We start from the raw sequence: 14,622 nt of genomic DNA, 5'->3' as shown, positions 1-14,622 counted from the left end.
ACTTTCCATTTGAGAGAAAAAATGCTTCGAAAGCTGTATTGGTGCTACACAGGTAAATAATTAGATTGCTAATGAGTTAGCTTTGCTTTGAAGACAAAAGCTTCAGTGTTCCTAATTAGGTTGTGAGGAGAGACATATAAATGCATGGTCTTTCTCCCAAGGAAAAGGGGAGAAAAGGGGGCTTCCAACCCAGCTGAGACCAGGGACCACTGATGGGACAATGTTTTACCTGACCTTGGGCTCAGCACCTTCCAGCTCTTTGATATTGTTTAAATTCCTCAGTGAATTCAGAGAAATAATACACTTTGTCTGTGCAACACATTTCCTTTTCAGTTGCAAATTAATATTTGAATGAAATGGCTACTTGGTGCTAGGTTTTGAAACAGGGAGAATGGAAGCCTGTGGTATATTTTCATTATATCACTCTATTATTTATACTTTTCATCATAAGCCCTATTACCATGCCCATCCTAAGATGAATTATGTCATATATTTTTTCCTTCCTCACAGAGCAGGATTTTTTTCCGGGCCTTTGATCATTCTTATCACCCTCTCAAAAGCCCCTTTTAAGTCTGTATTAATATTCTTCTTCAGATGAGGGGAAAACTATTGTGGGATTAGGCAGCATCATTTTAATAATGGTATAATCTTCATACTATTATTCCCCATCCTGTTCACTAACCACACTAACATCTTGTTTGCCTCCCTCCCTATCCCCCCCTTTTTTCCCTGGATTGCTGCAGATTGGGCTGCAGACACTGATGCTGTGGTTTCCTCCCTAGTTAATACTGCTAATTAAGAACCATGTGAAAAATACCTTGATTCTCCCCCCCAGTTAAATTGCATGTATCAGTTTTGGTGTCACTTTGCCATTTGGTTGACTTCTGATAATTTGCTCCTTTTCTGGCTTTGATGAGCTTATCTCCATGTCCACTCTGTATTTGGCTACTTCACAAATTCATCTCCTTCCCCAGATCCTCACTAAATCTATTAGCTGGTGAGTTTAATACCAATCCTTATGGCTTCCTCTGGATAGTTAACCTTTTGTTATGATGAAAATCCACTGTTTAATCCCATCTTTTTTCTCTTTAGATCAATGGCAGCATTTGCCCTCTTCCCCTTTCCTCCTTAGCTTTTTTTGCAGCAAAATGAATTGCCATCTGATTTCTTCATCTTGTAAATCCCTTGAATGGGTTGATAAAACCCCAGGACAAATCAGAAGGACTGGTTCCTTTGTCAGAAGCTGATGGTGGTTTATACCTGCAGGGAATTTCCTCTCCTGCCAATGCTTTTGTTTGGCAGGTGAAGCCCAGGGGATTCAGGAGCCCTTTGTATCCTTCTCTGTGATTGACCCACAGAGCTGCGCTGCAGAAAGAGATCCCAAACCTGCTCTGCAGGTACCCAAGAGCAGTCTGACGGCTTCTGCTGCCTCCTCTGCCCTGATCCAAGGCATTTAGGCAGAGGTGATGGGCATTGCTGTTTACGTTCCTAATTTCTGAGTTTCTACATCCGTGCTTTGGCGCCTGCAGCCCCCCTGGGGAGCCTTTGGATTTGGGCACAGGCGCCCCTCTGACTTGCTCTCTTCCTTGGAATGGGGAATTGGAATGTTCACCATCTGTGTTGTGTTTCAGCATCCCCATAATGGGAAATCTACTCATCCCCATCTCTGAAAACTTACCACTTAGGACTTTAGAAGCAAAACAAAAAGCTTATTTTTTGAAATATCCATGTGCATGTTGTCTGAACTGACTCTCCAATGCAAACAGTAGCTCATACTTTGGAATAACAAGGCACAGGGGATATGAATTTTCCTCTCTCCTGCTGATGACGTATGTGCTGAGACAACATTAAACTCCAGCGAGGAGATGTGCAACAGAAATATGATCAACACCTACTGCTGCAAAAAGAAATAGTGACTTAAAGGTGCCTGTGTTCCCTGGGGAGGGACCGTCGGTGGAGAGATGCATTGCATTTCTGTCTCATTACACGGAGCTGCTGAAGGTTGAAATGCTGTTAAATATACCACAGGCCCTTATTAAATGGCCGTATTAAAGAAAACACCAGACTGGAGCTGGGGAAAGCTCTTGCTTTATTTGAGGATCATTTTTTCAGACAGGCTGACTTTTAATAAGCCTCTTGCCCTGGCTGATGAGTTCTCTCAGCGTGACGCTGGTGCCGTGGGATGCTCAAACCCAGCAGCCAACCCAGGGGCAGCACAGGAGCCTCCACTGACTGTGGGGGGATCTTTCCTGCTGCCATCACCCACCTGGGCAGCCAGTGCCTTTTGCTGGGTGTGGAGGGTGGGTACTGATTTTTCTAAGATGCTGTGGACTCTGGTGCTCCTGAACAGCTCTGCATCTGCTCAGGACAGTTCTTGAGCACAGGCTCCCAGTTGGAGCATAGTGGTGGCACTGAGGGATGCATTGGGGTGGTGGGGGCATCAAAATACATTATTCAGCCTCAGTTCAGGATAGCACATGCTGTAGGTACTGACTGAAATAAAGAGTAAATAAAGGGCAGAGGATGAACACAAGGAGCTAAACCACAGCTGGTTTTTGACAGCTCTTTTGACCACCAGTGCCCATTATGCCCCATCCCTGGCAGTGTCTGAGGCCAGTTTGGATGGCCTTGGAGCAGCCTGGTCTAGTGGAAAGTGTCCATGCCCATGGCAGGGGAGTGGAATGAGATCAGCTTTAAAGTTCCTTCCAACCCAAACCATTCCATGACTCTGCTGACTGGGCCTCCCTGTAAGTGCCAGTGCCAGCACCACCTAACCCAGCCCATTGCTTTGAGCTGGGAAACCTACATGCCACCCCTCTCCTCCCCTAGTCCCTGTCCTGCCTGAAGCTCTTCCCACCTGTAGCTATTTTCCCAGTAATCATCAGCTTTCTAGTGGTACTCAAGATTCTACTTTCCATGTTACTTTTTGCCTTGGTGGTAACCGCAAATTACAACATAATATAATTTTATAAACTTTAAAAAGTTCCTTTAAAAACTTTTTTGCTTTAATTTTTTTTCTTTAAAAAATTATGTAAAAACCTTATAATTAAGATTCTTGGGGTGTACTTATAAGCAGCAGCTAGAAAATGTCTGCTTTGACTGAGTATCCAGGTGGTTTGGGACACAGTGGAGAATTAAATGTCGCATCATGTTTACTGAATAGAGCATCCGTGTTTGCTGTGTGGTGATGGCACTGCTGAAACACACTTTCTGTGCAGATGAATCAGCCCCCAACAGGGTAATTGCAGCTGCTGGAGCCTTTTGGGAGTCCACCCTGCCAGATACCACCTACTCCCCAAACTCTACCCTTGACAGTGTTTGAATTGTTGCTCGGCGTGTCTTGGTGTTCAGTTCCTTAATGCAAATCAGGTTCTCAGTGGCTGCATATATCCCACTCTGCCAAAATATTTATGATTTTAAAAGATGAATCTGAAACTGGGAGCAATGACCTGCTGGCTCACAGAAGGTAAGGCGATGTGTCTCTCAGATTTCTCATCTCACAGGAGCACTGTTCTTGTTTCTTTAGATCTGAAGGAAAAGACCTCGATCATCATCCTTCCTTTGGTGGGTGGGTGAGGAGGGGCTGATATTTGGGTATTTTGGATGCTAAGCTATCCTTTCTTACTGCTACTTAAGAGTCCCTTTGCAGTGGTTTTTTGAGGGATGATTTGGGGATTTGTTTATGGTGAGTCTCTAGAGCTGGTTTCTACTTTTAAAAGCCAGATAAGCAAAGGACAACATTTTGCTTTTAGTGGTATAAATAGGTTATTGTGGAGTTGCTGCAATCTCTGTGTACCTGTGTGCAAAGTGCCTCACACCTGTGTGCTGCACCAGATTTCCATGTAAAGCAGGACTGTTCCTTTTGTGCATCTCAGGAGCAGAATTTAATTCACTGATACGGCACAGTGACTCCTTCTATCCATTTTAATGGTCCAGTGAAATTCTGTTAGCAAAAGACCTAATGAATGTTGCGATTCAATCAGGGCAATCTAGAGTGTAATGCGTGGAGCCGTGCCAGCATTATATAAATCATTAAACATCAAAACGTAAAATAAAATTAAAATAAAATTCCCTAATCATCATCTAACTCCAGGAGCTGCTGGGAATGGCTGGGGCTGGAGGCAGCTGGGGCCAGCATGGGTGCCTGGCTGGGGTGGGGACAGTGGCTCAACATCCTGGTTCCTGTTCTTGCTTGTTAGCATTTTTGGATAACACAGATGCTTTAGCATGGAGAGGGTTGTTTGTGTGCTCTGCAGTCCCCCCAGGCCCTTGCAAGTCCTAGAGGGGGAAGCATTTATTTCTTAAAGGGGTGTTTTAAATAAAATGAGGGAGAACAGTCATTACAGAAATGTTTTCTGTAGGCAGATGAATTTCCTACTCCAACTTCATTTACATTGTGAGGGAGCTGCACTTTTTCTTGCTCTTTTGGCTTTGGGAATTTGTGCAACAGCGGTCAAAAGGTGCAGTTATGCTCTAGAAGCCAAGATTTTGTAGAGATAAACAGTTTAGAGGTTTGAGGGTTGTTTTTAGTTTTTAAACCAAGTCTCTTGAAAGTCTTCCTAATGAGAAGCAAGTCCAGCTAGCAAAGACTGTGTGTTTGCTTTTGAAGAGATTGAATTGGAGGGAAATCTCTGGCGTTAGCCATGGGTCCCCTCTGCTGGGAGAGGTTATCAGCAGAGAACAAAACCAAAAGTAATTGGAACTGAAATATGGACGTGTTTAAAATGCACTGCAGACTCTCTGGGAGGTTGGAGTGTGATTGGAAAGATGAATGCAAAATATGGAATTATAACATTCCTGACTCTGTGTGTGATAGTATGTATGTGTGTGTCTGTGTGTATGAATGACTGTGTGAGATTTCAGGGTGGGGGTTTTATTGGCACTGGTCTGATTTTGTTTCTGTCTTCTGACATAGGATCAGATTATTTTGCTTTCACTCAGAAACTGAAAATGGATGTGGATGCAGTTGTCCCAGCCCTCACCTCTGCTGGCAAACATAGTTTGCACTTAAGAGTCACTTGAATTAGAATGAAGACACAGAATTCTCCATAATGGAGAAATAATTTTTATTGAAGGGTTGCTGTCTCAGATGGGTAAATCCTTTGGGGAGGCTGCAGGAGCTCAGCTCTGTGGGACACCCACAGGCTCCGGGGAGCAGCCCATGAGCCCCACCAGCCTGTGCCCATCCCTTGCACGCTGCTGCATCCCAGCTGCTGAGAAGTCACAGAAAGTTCTGGCTTGGAAGGCACCCGCTAGGATCATCGAAGTCCAACTCCTGAAAGAGCCTGTTCATGCCATCCCTGCCTTTTGCTTCCCCAGTGGTTTGTGTTGCTCGGCAAACCCAGCCCAGGTTTCTCAGCTAAAACACAAAGCCTGGCAGCTGTGTCTGGGCACAGCCGTGCAGGAGAGGGATGTGGGGAAACATTGGTCACTGAGTGATGCTCAGCCAGACACTTCCTGTGGCCACTGTCCCTCAGCCTGGGGCTGCTCCCCCTCCAGGGATCCCCTCTCAGAGCTGCTGCAGTGGGCATGGCATGGACAGATGGTGACTGGCACTCAGCTGTGCCCAGCTGCTTCTCTGCCCTGCTGAGCACTGACTTGTATGAGGATGCCTGATTCCCACTTGGAGCCTCACAGCCGGCCTGCTTCTAAAAACAGATTGTGAGAAACCATTGAGTGCAAATATGGGCCCTGGCAAGGTGAGAAATGAGTTCTTTGCACATGCGTGCTGCAAGTTTGAGAGGGTTTTGGTCTCCAGGTCAGTCCTGCAGCCTGTCACCTAAGGCTGACTTTCTTTCTTTCTTAAACCAGTATATTTTAAGCCCAAAGCAATGTGTTATCTCGCAAGAAAAAATAAAAGAAAAAATAAGCTAAATATTTTTTTTTTAGATATAGCTAGGAGTTTTTGTCCTGCAGTGCTTGAGTCTAGAGATATTTTAAGAGCTCTGTTATCTTGTGCTGGGAGGGAACACAATAAATATGTAGATAGGGAGTGCTGCTGGTTTGAAAGGTATGTAAAGGGTCTGTGCTGAACTGACACTAGCTGAAAAATTTGTTCAGCCTAATTAGCAGCAAATCACTTCTGTGTCCAACCTTGCTTGTAGAGTTGGGAGCCAATCCCCCCTCCTTATCCTCTGCTGCCCTTGGTGGTTTTTCAGAGCCCTCCCTGGCTGAGAGGTGGGGGTTTTTGTGAGGACACAGATCTGCAGCCACGTGTCATTGCAGGCCGACAAGTGCAAAATTACTGGAAATTCATGGGAAACTGTACACCCATCTCGGGCTTTGTCTAGGATTGTTCAGGCTGTCATCAGAACCAGTCACGATCGATCAGCTTTTAAATTTAATGAAATTTTAATTAAAGAATAGAGAGCCTACGAAGACATCATATGACAAGAGCTGGAAGCAAATACAATTTCACTTCCAACCATTAACCAGAAAAGCAGCAAATGGTTGACTGCACATCGCCATTGCAGTCTAAGGAAAGTACGGCTCTTGGCTTCGGCGGGCAGGTCATTAGTGACTGAATAATCAGTGACATTTCCCTTCTAAATCTGACACAAATGAAGTGCAGTGCTCTGGAAAAAGCCATTAAGTGCAAAGCCTCGCCTTTACTCTGCTCCAGGTATTGCAGAACAAGATCTAATGGCAGCCTTTAGCTGTGATTTGGCTTTGATGGCATCCACAGGATAGTAACCCCCCAGGCTGCCAAGAGCCAAATGCTTCCAGCCTTGCACAAGCCATCGTGTTGTGCAAAAGCAGAAAGTGAGGCTTGTTCCTTGCTGGTGTTCCCAGATGCAGCCAGTAAAAGATACAAGTAGGAAAACCTATAACGTGGAGTATTGGGAAGCTGAGTGTAGCTGTATTCTTATGTCTGAGAGGCAGCAGCAGGTAAAGGTCTCACTCATCGTGAGACGAGTTTTTAGAGCCTGACATCCTCCTGAGAATTCCTGTAGCAGCTCTCAAAGCTGGGTGTTAACTTGTTTTTCTGCATATTTGAAAATGTTTTTTCGATGGGAGTGGAAAGCGAGCAGCACCACACAGGAAAAAGGAAGGACTGGTCTTGTTTATGTCTCTCCCTTGAATTTCTCTGAATAACGTGTTGTCAGATGGACGGAGTCATCAAATGGGTGTAACTTCCTCTGCTCCCTCCCCGTGTGCCATGGCTTTGAAAATAATGTCAAAAGGTTAATAGGAGCCAGACTGCCTTGGGGGGGTCCCTTGTGCTGAAGCAGTGAGTCTTTAAGGAGGTTTTTCTTGGGGGAAAGACTGAATAGGGGAAACTTTTTCTAGGCAAAAGCATCACCAGTACCCGGCCTGGGAAGCACTGTTGTCTTGGAAACTCTGTGCACTGAAGCTGGATATGTCTGATTTTCAAAATTCCTTTTGCTTTTTCTTCATGGACCCCAAAATAGAAGTTTTTTTATGCAGTCAATGTATCTTTTTCAATTGCTTTGATTTATATTTAGCCCTGTGTTGTGAAGTTCCAGTGCAGTATTTTTGATCATTAACTCTCCTAGTCGTGTTTGGGTTAAGAGTCTACTAGTCAGTGGATAAATCTGCTTTGACTATAGTCTTGTGAGTTATAATCTTACTGAAAACAAATTAATAACCACAGATAAAAGTGTTTTTTTAATGAGCAGTTTCACTAATAATGGGAAAAAATGTCCCGGGAAGCTTCATTAGTGGCTCACTGATTCCACTCCCGGCTGTTGTACAGTTAGTTCTGACTGAAAGCTCTTGATAGTTTTATTGCCCTGTTTACAGAGCATGGGATAAGGTGTTGTTTCAAAACAAAAAGCTTTGTTACCCTATCAGAAGGGGTTTTTTATACATTTATGATGCATCCTAAAGGTGTGTGTCAAATACTTGAATTCATATACACATCCAGGCAGCTGTTGCCATGTGATTTTCTTTATCCTGATGTGTTTTGGAGAGGTTAGAGTCCCAAAATCTCTTTTGACTGTTAAAATTTGGGGTTCTCTTCCAAAGCTGCAGGAGGTGCTGTCTGCACCCTTGTCTCACTGCAGGGCAGTATTCCCCCTTGCCAGCATCTCTCTTTCCATCACTCGGGCTCCTCCAGCAGGTGGTTGTATTTGTGTGTCCAAAGAAGGACAAACAAGCTGGAGAAGGTTCAACCTGTAGAAAAGGATGGATTGGATATTAGGAAAAAATCCTTCAGGAGAAATCTGCCAATCATTCACATAAGCTGCCCAGGGAAGTGGTGGAATCACCATCCCTGAAGAGATGTAAAAGATGTGTAGATGTGGCACTTGGGAACGTGGTTTAGTGGTGGTCATGGCATTGCTGGGTTAATGGTTGGACTCAATGATCTTAGAGGTTTTTTCCCAGCCCAAACTGTTCTGTGATTCTATTTCAACATGACCCAGAAACCCAAGCTGAAAGAGGAAAAATGGAAGCAGCTTTATTATTGTAGTTCTGAACTTAAACTGCCCTCCCGTGACCCTTTCACCACAGCTCCCTAAATGCATAATTTAAGGACTGGGGAGGCAAGGGAGGTATGAGTGAAACCCTTCTGAGCACAGAGGACTAAGCTTCTCTCTCTTCTGCATCCTCAGGTGACGTTGTGGACATCTACCAGCGGGAGTTCCTCGCGCTCAGGGACCGGCTGCACACGGCCGAGCAGGAGAGCCTGAAACGCTCCAAGGAGCTCAACCTGGTCCTGGAGGAGATCAAGAGAGCCCTGTCGGAGAAGCAGGCCCTGCGGGACATAAACCGGACCTGGAGCAGCTTATCTGGTGAATAAACAGGCCTTGAGGATCTGGGGCTGTGTTGGAGCTGTTTCTGATGAGGAGGTAGAGAGGTGTGTGCGTGCAGGGCTGCGGACAGGACCTGCTCTCCTCTCCCCCAGCGCGAGCAAATTGTGGAGTTCAGAGAGACTTGGGAGCTCTTAAACTCCTGTTTAATTAGAGGTGCATAAGCATCATTAAACACGGATTTGCCTCTGCTGAGGATATTTGCCAATTTGCTTGCTTACAAGCTTTTTTTCTCCCTTGCAAGTCATACACTCTGTTTCCTATGGCTGTATTCAACCCATATGGAAAATGGGTATCCAAAGAGAGGGGGGAGGAAGGAGTTAGGCTGCCTGAGCACCCCTCACCAATTTATTTGTTGGTTTGTTTTTTTTTTTAAGTTGCTCGGTTGAAGAAAATTGGATCTCAACAGAAAGATCTGATTTGACCTTCATTTTATCTTCATTCTCCCCTCTCCTTCCCAAATATTTTGGGACTTCTTAAAGGCCCTCCTGGCTCCTGCTGAACTTTAATTGGGTTTGTGGTAGCATGTTAAAGGTTGGCCTGATTTTGTATAACCCAGCAGTAGTCTCGGGTGGCCAGGCTGCTGTAAAAAGGCTTTTTGCCTTGCAGTCTCTTCCTACCTACCGTGCCTTGCAATTGATTCCCTTTTCCTTTTTAAGACGAAACCAAGTTAAAACTGTGGAATATCACCAACAAGAATGTGCTGCACCTTCCCACCATCTTCCATCATTTGCCACATTTGCTGTCAAAGGAGAACAGTCTGCAGCCAGCCGTGCATGTGGGACAGGGGCGCACTGGAGGTAAATGGGAATTAGTGCTGCTTCTGGTGCTCTTCCTCACCTTGGTGCCTGTCCCTCCCCTTTCCTCCGGGCCTGGCTGTGGCACAGATGCAAGCAGGACTGGAGGAAGGGCTGCATGCCATCATGCAAGCTTCCTTAGTTATGGTGACATGTGGGGTGGGTGAGCCATGTCACACCTGCGAGTCTACAGGGGAGTGCTGTCTGTGCTCTTGACTGGCCCTAAAATGTTCTTGATGCTTCTGCCAGATGTTGTTTGCTGCTTTCCATATCCAGAGTGCTCTAGACATTGCCTGGAAGGGCTTCAGATGAAAGTATAGTTTGTAGGGTGCTTCATGGAGACTGTACTCAAACTAAGGAGACAAATCCCATTGGTAACAGGACTTTGGTTACTTGATGATTCCCCCTGCTCCCAAATCCCAACCCAACGCCAAAGACCTGATCTGCACCTACTAAACTGGAGTGCTTCTGGCCATGGGAGGGGTTTGGAGAACAAGAGGTGGTCTTCAAGTTGCTGTTCACAAGTTGAAAAGGCCCCTGGGAGGGGGAGGGATTTGTGGTGTTTCCTTAGAGATCATCCTTTCAGGGAGAAAAAGCAGAGCATATCTGACTGCCCATGGGTGCCCTGCCAGCCCAGCACGCTGGGGTGCTGCTGGCTGGCACTGGGCTGAGGACAGGAGTGTGGGAACCCTGCATAGCCCAGGAACCCACCAACCTGCTGCTCACTGCTGGTTTTCAATGGCAGAGCCTGGCACTGACCAGGTGAACTGTCATGGGAGCAGAGCAAAGTGTCCAACACAGCCCCTTCTCTAAAATCTCTCCGTGGCCCTGGACAGTGTCCGTCGTGATGGGAATCCCCAGCGTGAAGCGGGAGGTGCATTCCTACCTCACCGACACCCTCAACTCCCTCATCTCAGAGCTCACTCAGCAGGAGAAGGAGGACTCTGTCATCGTTGTCCTCATTGCCGAGGTAAGACAGAGCTTTGCCAGTTTGCCCCATTTCCCTGGCCCCCATCCCACTCTCTGCCAGACTGGGTGCCAAACAGGATGCTGCCCACCCGGACACCAGCTCTGCCACTTGCTGGGTAGATAAGCCTGGCCTTGGGCTGCCATCCAGCAGGATCAGCGGGTGTGTCTTGCCCAAAATGAAATGCTGGTTGGGCCAGAGAGGATCAGGATGTGAACGGGCAAACGTGTCCCATTAGCAGCTGCAGGTGTGGCACAGCCCACCCTAAACCTGATGCTTCCTGCAGGGTGCTTGAATGGGTATCCACAGAATGAGCAGCCCCATGACCAGGAGAGCTCTCAGACCTGCTCCTGCAGCAGCTTCGTTTCTCCACATACCTGTAACACAGCATTAAACCCCTCTTGAAACCAAGAGTTGGTAATTTGGGGTTGAGACTGATATGCCTCTTGGTATCGGTGCCTGGAGCCCGGAGTCACTTGCTGAATCCAAGGGCTAAAAAGCCTTGATACATTAATCCGCAAGAGCTGCTTTTATCTATGGGTTTAGGTGGTTATTTTTCTCCATGGCTTTCCTCTCAGGATTATTTTCTTGAGCCTGAAGTGCATTTGTCTTAATTTCCAGAAATCCGGTGAGAAAGATAAACCTCAGTAGCCTGTTACTGGGAGCGGAACAAAGATGAATGTCCGGGTTTGCTGCCTGTTTACCCATAATTTGACATTTTGAGACGCTTTTGGCCTTCAGGGCTCTGGCTGGTACTTTGTACAGGGAGAAGGTGTGCACAGATGGGTGCAGCCCAAGGGGCTCAGGACAGGGTTTGGTCCTGGCTGTCATTTGTCTCCCTTGGAGCCAGGACAAGTTTGGTGGCTGTTTTTGCAGTGGGTAAGTTGAAGCCTGAGAGGTTTTAAGCAAGGTGACCCAGACCAGCTCCTATTTTGGACTGCAGTAATACTACTTTAGTTGACTTAAAAATAAGGTGCATGCTGTGATGGCAGCTCCTGATTTTCAGGATGTAGCTATGATGAGGAAAGTGAACAACAAATAAAGTTGTTGCAAATTCCTTTGACCAAGTTTGGTCTTGGAGCTGCACAACATCCTTCTGTGCAAGTGTCTGCCACTCCTGTGCCTGCTCTGCCCCTTTCCAATGTGTTTCTCCAGGTACCTGCACTTGTAAGAGCTCCTTGGGCATGGGGTAAAGAGTAAGTAGTGGAGAGGGTGGTATGAACCTGAAGCAAATGCTGAGTAATTTGGAGACTCAGAACAAGTGCAGCAAGTGAGTGTCCTTTCTGGGATAGGGACTTCTCATTCCCAAGTGTCACTGCTGGCCACTGCAGGTGTCACCCACAGTGGCTGGGCTGCCTGGGGGAGCAGGGGCTTCCTTGGCTGCCCTGTGGGGAGCCCTGGGGTGAGACGGCTGGCTCGGCTACCTCCAACCCACTGTTTCAGACACTTGGAGTAGAGCTGCATGGTTCCTGCCAAGGCCAGGAGCATCTTTCCTGCTTTTGTTTTTCCCATCGCTGTTTTCTTGGCACGCTGAGGCAAGAAATCAGTCCAGCACTGGGACTCCGAGCCCTGTTTAGGAAAGGGACATTTTCCTCTCGAGAAAACCCTCCCTTGTCTCGGTGCCAGCACAGAAGTGCTGTGCTCAGCCTGTGACACACATCCCGGTGTCTCATTCTCACCTCGCCCGGCGCCGCGTGCAGCAGCAGCTGGTCCCGCGTCTGCGGTGCTGCATCGGCAGATCCACCCAGGACCTGCGGCCTCCTGATCCGTGTGGCTGCCCAAACCAGTGCCACCAGCAGGAAACAGGAACAGATTTTGCTCGAGGGTCCCTGCCCTTTGTTCTGGGGTTTTGTTTCCCCATCACTGTGCAGACGGTTTCTGTCCAGTGCCTGTCCCTGTGCTCACTTACCTCACCCGCACACAGCAGCGACCTTTGTCTCCCAAATGTTATGGGTTTTCACATTGATTGTGGGAACAAACTGGGGCTTTAGGAAGAAAAGTGTCAAAATTAACCTGAAATGAAAAACTTATAAATAGACCCCTCTTTTTCACCAAAGGGTACAGAGTATTCGCTGCCAAGAATATTCTCTTGGATGCAAGCCAGCGTGTGTAGGGAAAAAATAAAATAGCCCAGAGGTTAAAACTTGTGCAAACACTCGGTGCTGGCAGGGGCAGAAGTGCCAGCAGAGCACATGGGAAAGATGTGCAGGATTTTGTGTCCTTTGAGATGGATTTTGGTGTGTGATGCCTTTAGTTAACACTGACCACAGAGGAGGGCTCCTGGGAGCCTGTCAGCATGTGAGACCAGTAAAGGTGGATAAAAGGAGACATGAAGGTGAATAAAGATGATACAGATGTGCTGACAGTACCCTGGGGTGTGCTGAAGGAGATTTCTGACCCATGGGGGACGCAGGCTGAGGCTGAAGGGTCTAACACTGCTTTTCTTTTGTTTTCAGACGGATCCACAGTACACAGCCGGAGTGGCAGAAAATATCAAAAACTTGTAAGCACTTCCAAGTGGCTTCAGTGTACAGCCTGTGCCTGCAGCAAGGCCAGGGAACAGCTTCATTAAGGAAAAACACACTTTTCTGCTCCCCGTTTGTATTTTGTTGTTATTGCTTGGGGTTGTTTCCTCTTTTTAGACTTTGTGCTGTCTTTGCTAACGCTGCTTCCACTTTCTGCTTGTTCTAAAATGCATCCCATACGTAGCTTCCAGGAGGCTGCTTTGTGCTCCGAGTATTTAACACACATGGTCATTTCGTTCTGTTTTGCTCCTTCTGCCCTAGGGCATGGTGAGGAGATGGATTGTTTAGATTTGCACGGATTGTTTAGATTTACAGCTATCCTGGCAGTTGTTTCAGTGTCCACTGCAGCTCTGTACTTGCTCTGTGCAGTCTGGGCAGTGTAGTAAGCACAAGCGAATGCTCCTGCCTTATTTTGCTTTAAAATCCGCGATCCATCTTTCTTCCCCCTCCGGCCTGTTTGTTTTCCCCTTGTTCCAGGCTCTAGTCACATTTGTCTCTGCTGCTGGCTGCTATTTATGTCCTGCAGCCTCAGTGGCTTTTGCAGCTTCGGCCGGGGCTGTTTGAGCAGAAGCCGGTGATGGATTCCGAGCCGTGAGCCGGTGCAGGCGCTGACGGCACCGGAGCTCGGAGCCAAGGGGAGGCGAGGTGCTGAGAGGAGGGGCGGCGATCCCCGGCTGCTCCTTGCCAGAGGATCGCGGTCGCCGCACGGAGGAGAAGAGAAAGGGCAGCGCATCCTGCCAGCGCCCCTTGTCCCCGAGCCAATGATGGCAGAGGGGCTGGGACCGGCGTGGGGAGGGTTGTGCTCCCGGGCACTTGCAGAAGAGCTGAAACAGAGCCCTCCATCTTGCGGTGCCGGAGCTGGCGGGGCTCCCTGCCCTGTGCCTGCCGGCAGGAGGACGCGCTGACCGGGGATAATGGACCGATTGTCCGATGCGTGCTGATGGAATTACCGGGCGCTGCTGCAGAGAGTGCCTCTGCGTAGAAGTCCTGAAACTTTAATTGACTTAATGATTTGATTTCTCATCATCCCCCTCTCCAGTGCCTCCTGCCCCTCCCTGAGTCGCTGAAATTATTTTTCTTCCTAATAGAATTGAGGCGGTGTGGGGCCAGGGCAGGCCGGGCTTCTCTCGCAGGAGGGAGGAAGCTGTTGCTGCTTTACTGCAATGTTTTCTCAGCTCAGTGAGAAGCTGCTGTTTCACTGCTGCCTGAAGAAGGGAAGATTTGAAAATGTTAGCTGTAAGACCTGCCAGTCCCAAGGAAGGAATAAGGAAGGGAAAGAGAAGTGAGAAGTTTTTGGCAGTGTCGCTGCTCTGTCTCCCTTTGCCCCATCTCCCGTCCTCCAGGCTCTGCACAAACAAAGGAAATCAGCCTTGCACCAAATGTTCTCAAAAAGGCAGCATAAAAATAACTGGTTTTCCTGCTTATCTCTCACAGTTAGAGCAGTCCCAGGTTATTGCTTGCAAGGCTGATGTAGGTGCCTGCTTTTCAGATGGGTGACATTATTTTCTGTTGGAGTTTGGCTCTTTAAAGGTTTCTTAGCCACATTATAAGAAAAGTAG

General features: G+C 47.5%; 1 protein-coding gene across 1 annotated transcript in view; it reads left to right on the top strand.

Moving 5' to 3' along the window:
• The window catches only part of MGAT4B (alpha-1,3-mannosyl-glycoprotein 4-beta-N-acetylglucosaminyltransferase B), a 51,013-nt gene that overhangs the window by 26,801 nt on the left and 9,590 nt on the right, over nucleotides 1-14,622 (top strand). The window contains exons 2-5 of the mRNA XM_038149853.1: nucleotides 8,577-8,756; nucleotides 9,434-9,574; nucleotides 10,408-10,541; nucleotides 12,995-13,041. Of these exons, the coding sequence (XP_038005781.1) occupies nucleotides 8,577-8,756; nucleotides 9,434-9,574; nucleotides 10,408-10,541; nucleotides 12,995-13,041 (502 nt within the window). The remainder of the gene's footprint in view (nucleotides 1-8,576; nucleotides 8,757-9,433; nucleotides 9,575-10,407; nucleotides 10,542-12,994; nucleotides 13,042-14,622) is intronic.

The sequence above is a fragment of the Motacilla alba genome, chromosome 13 (genome assembly GCF_015832195.1).
Source record: "Motacilla alba alba isolate MOTALB_02 chromosome 13, Motacilla_alba_V1.0_pri, whole genome shotgun sequence".
Classification (NCBI taxonomy): domain Eukaryota; kingdom Metazoa; phylum Chordata; class Aves; order Passeriformes; family Motacillidae; genus Motacilla; species Motacilla alba.
Note: the sequence above shows the minus strand (reverse complement) of the source record. Positions and strands in the feature narration are given on the sequence as shown.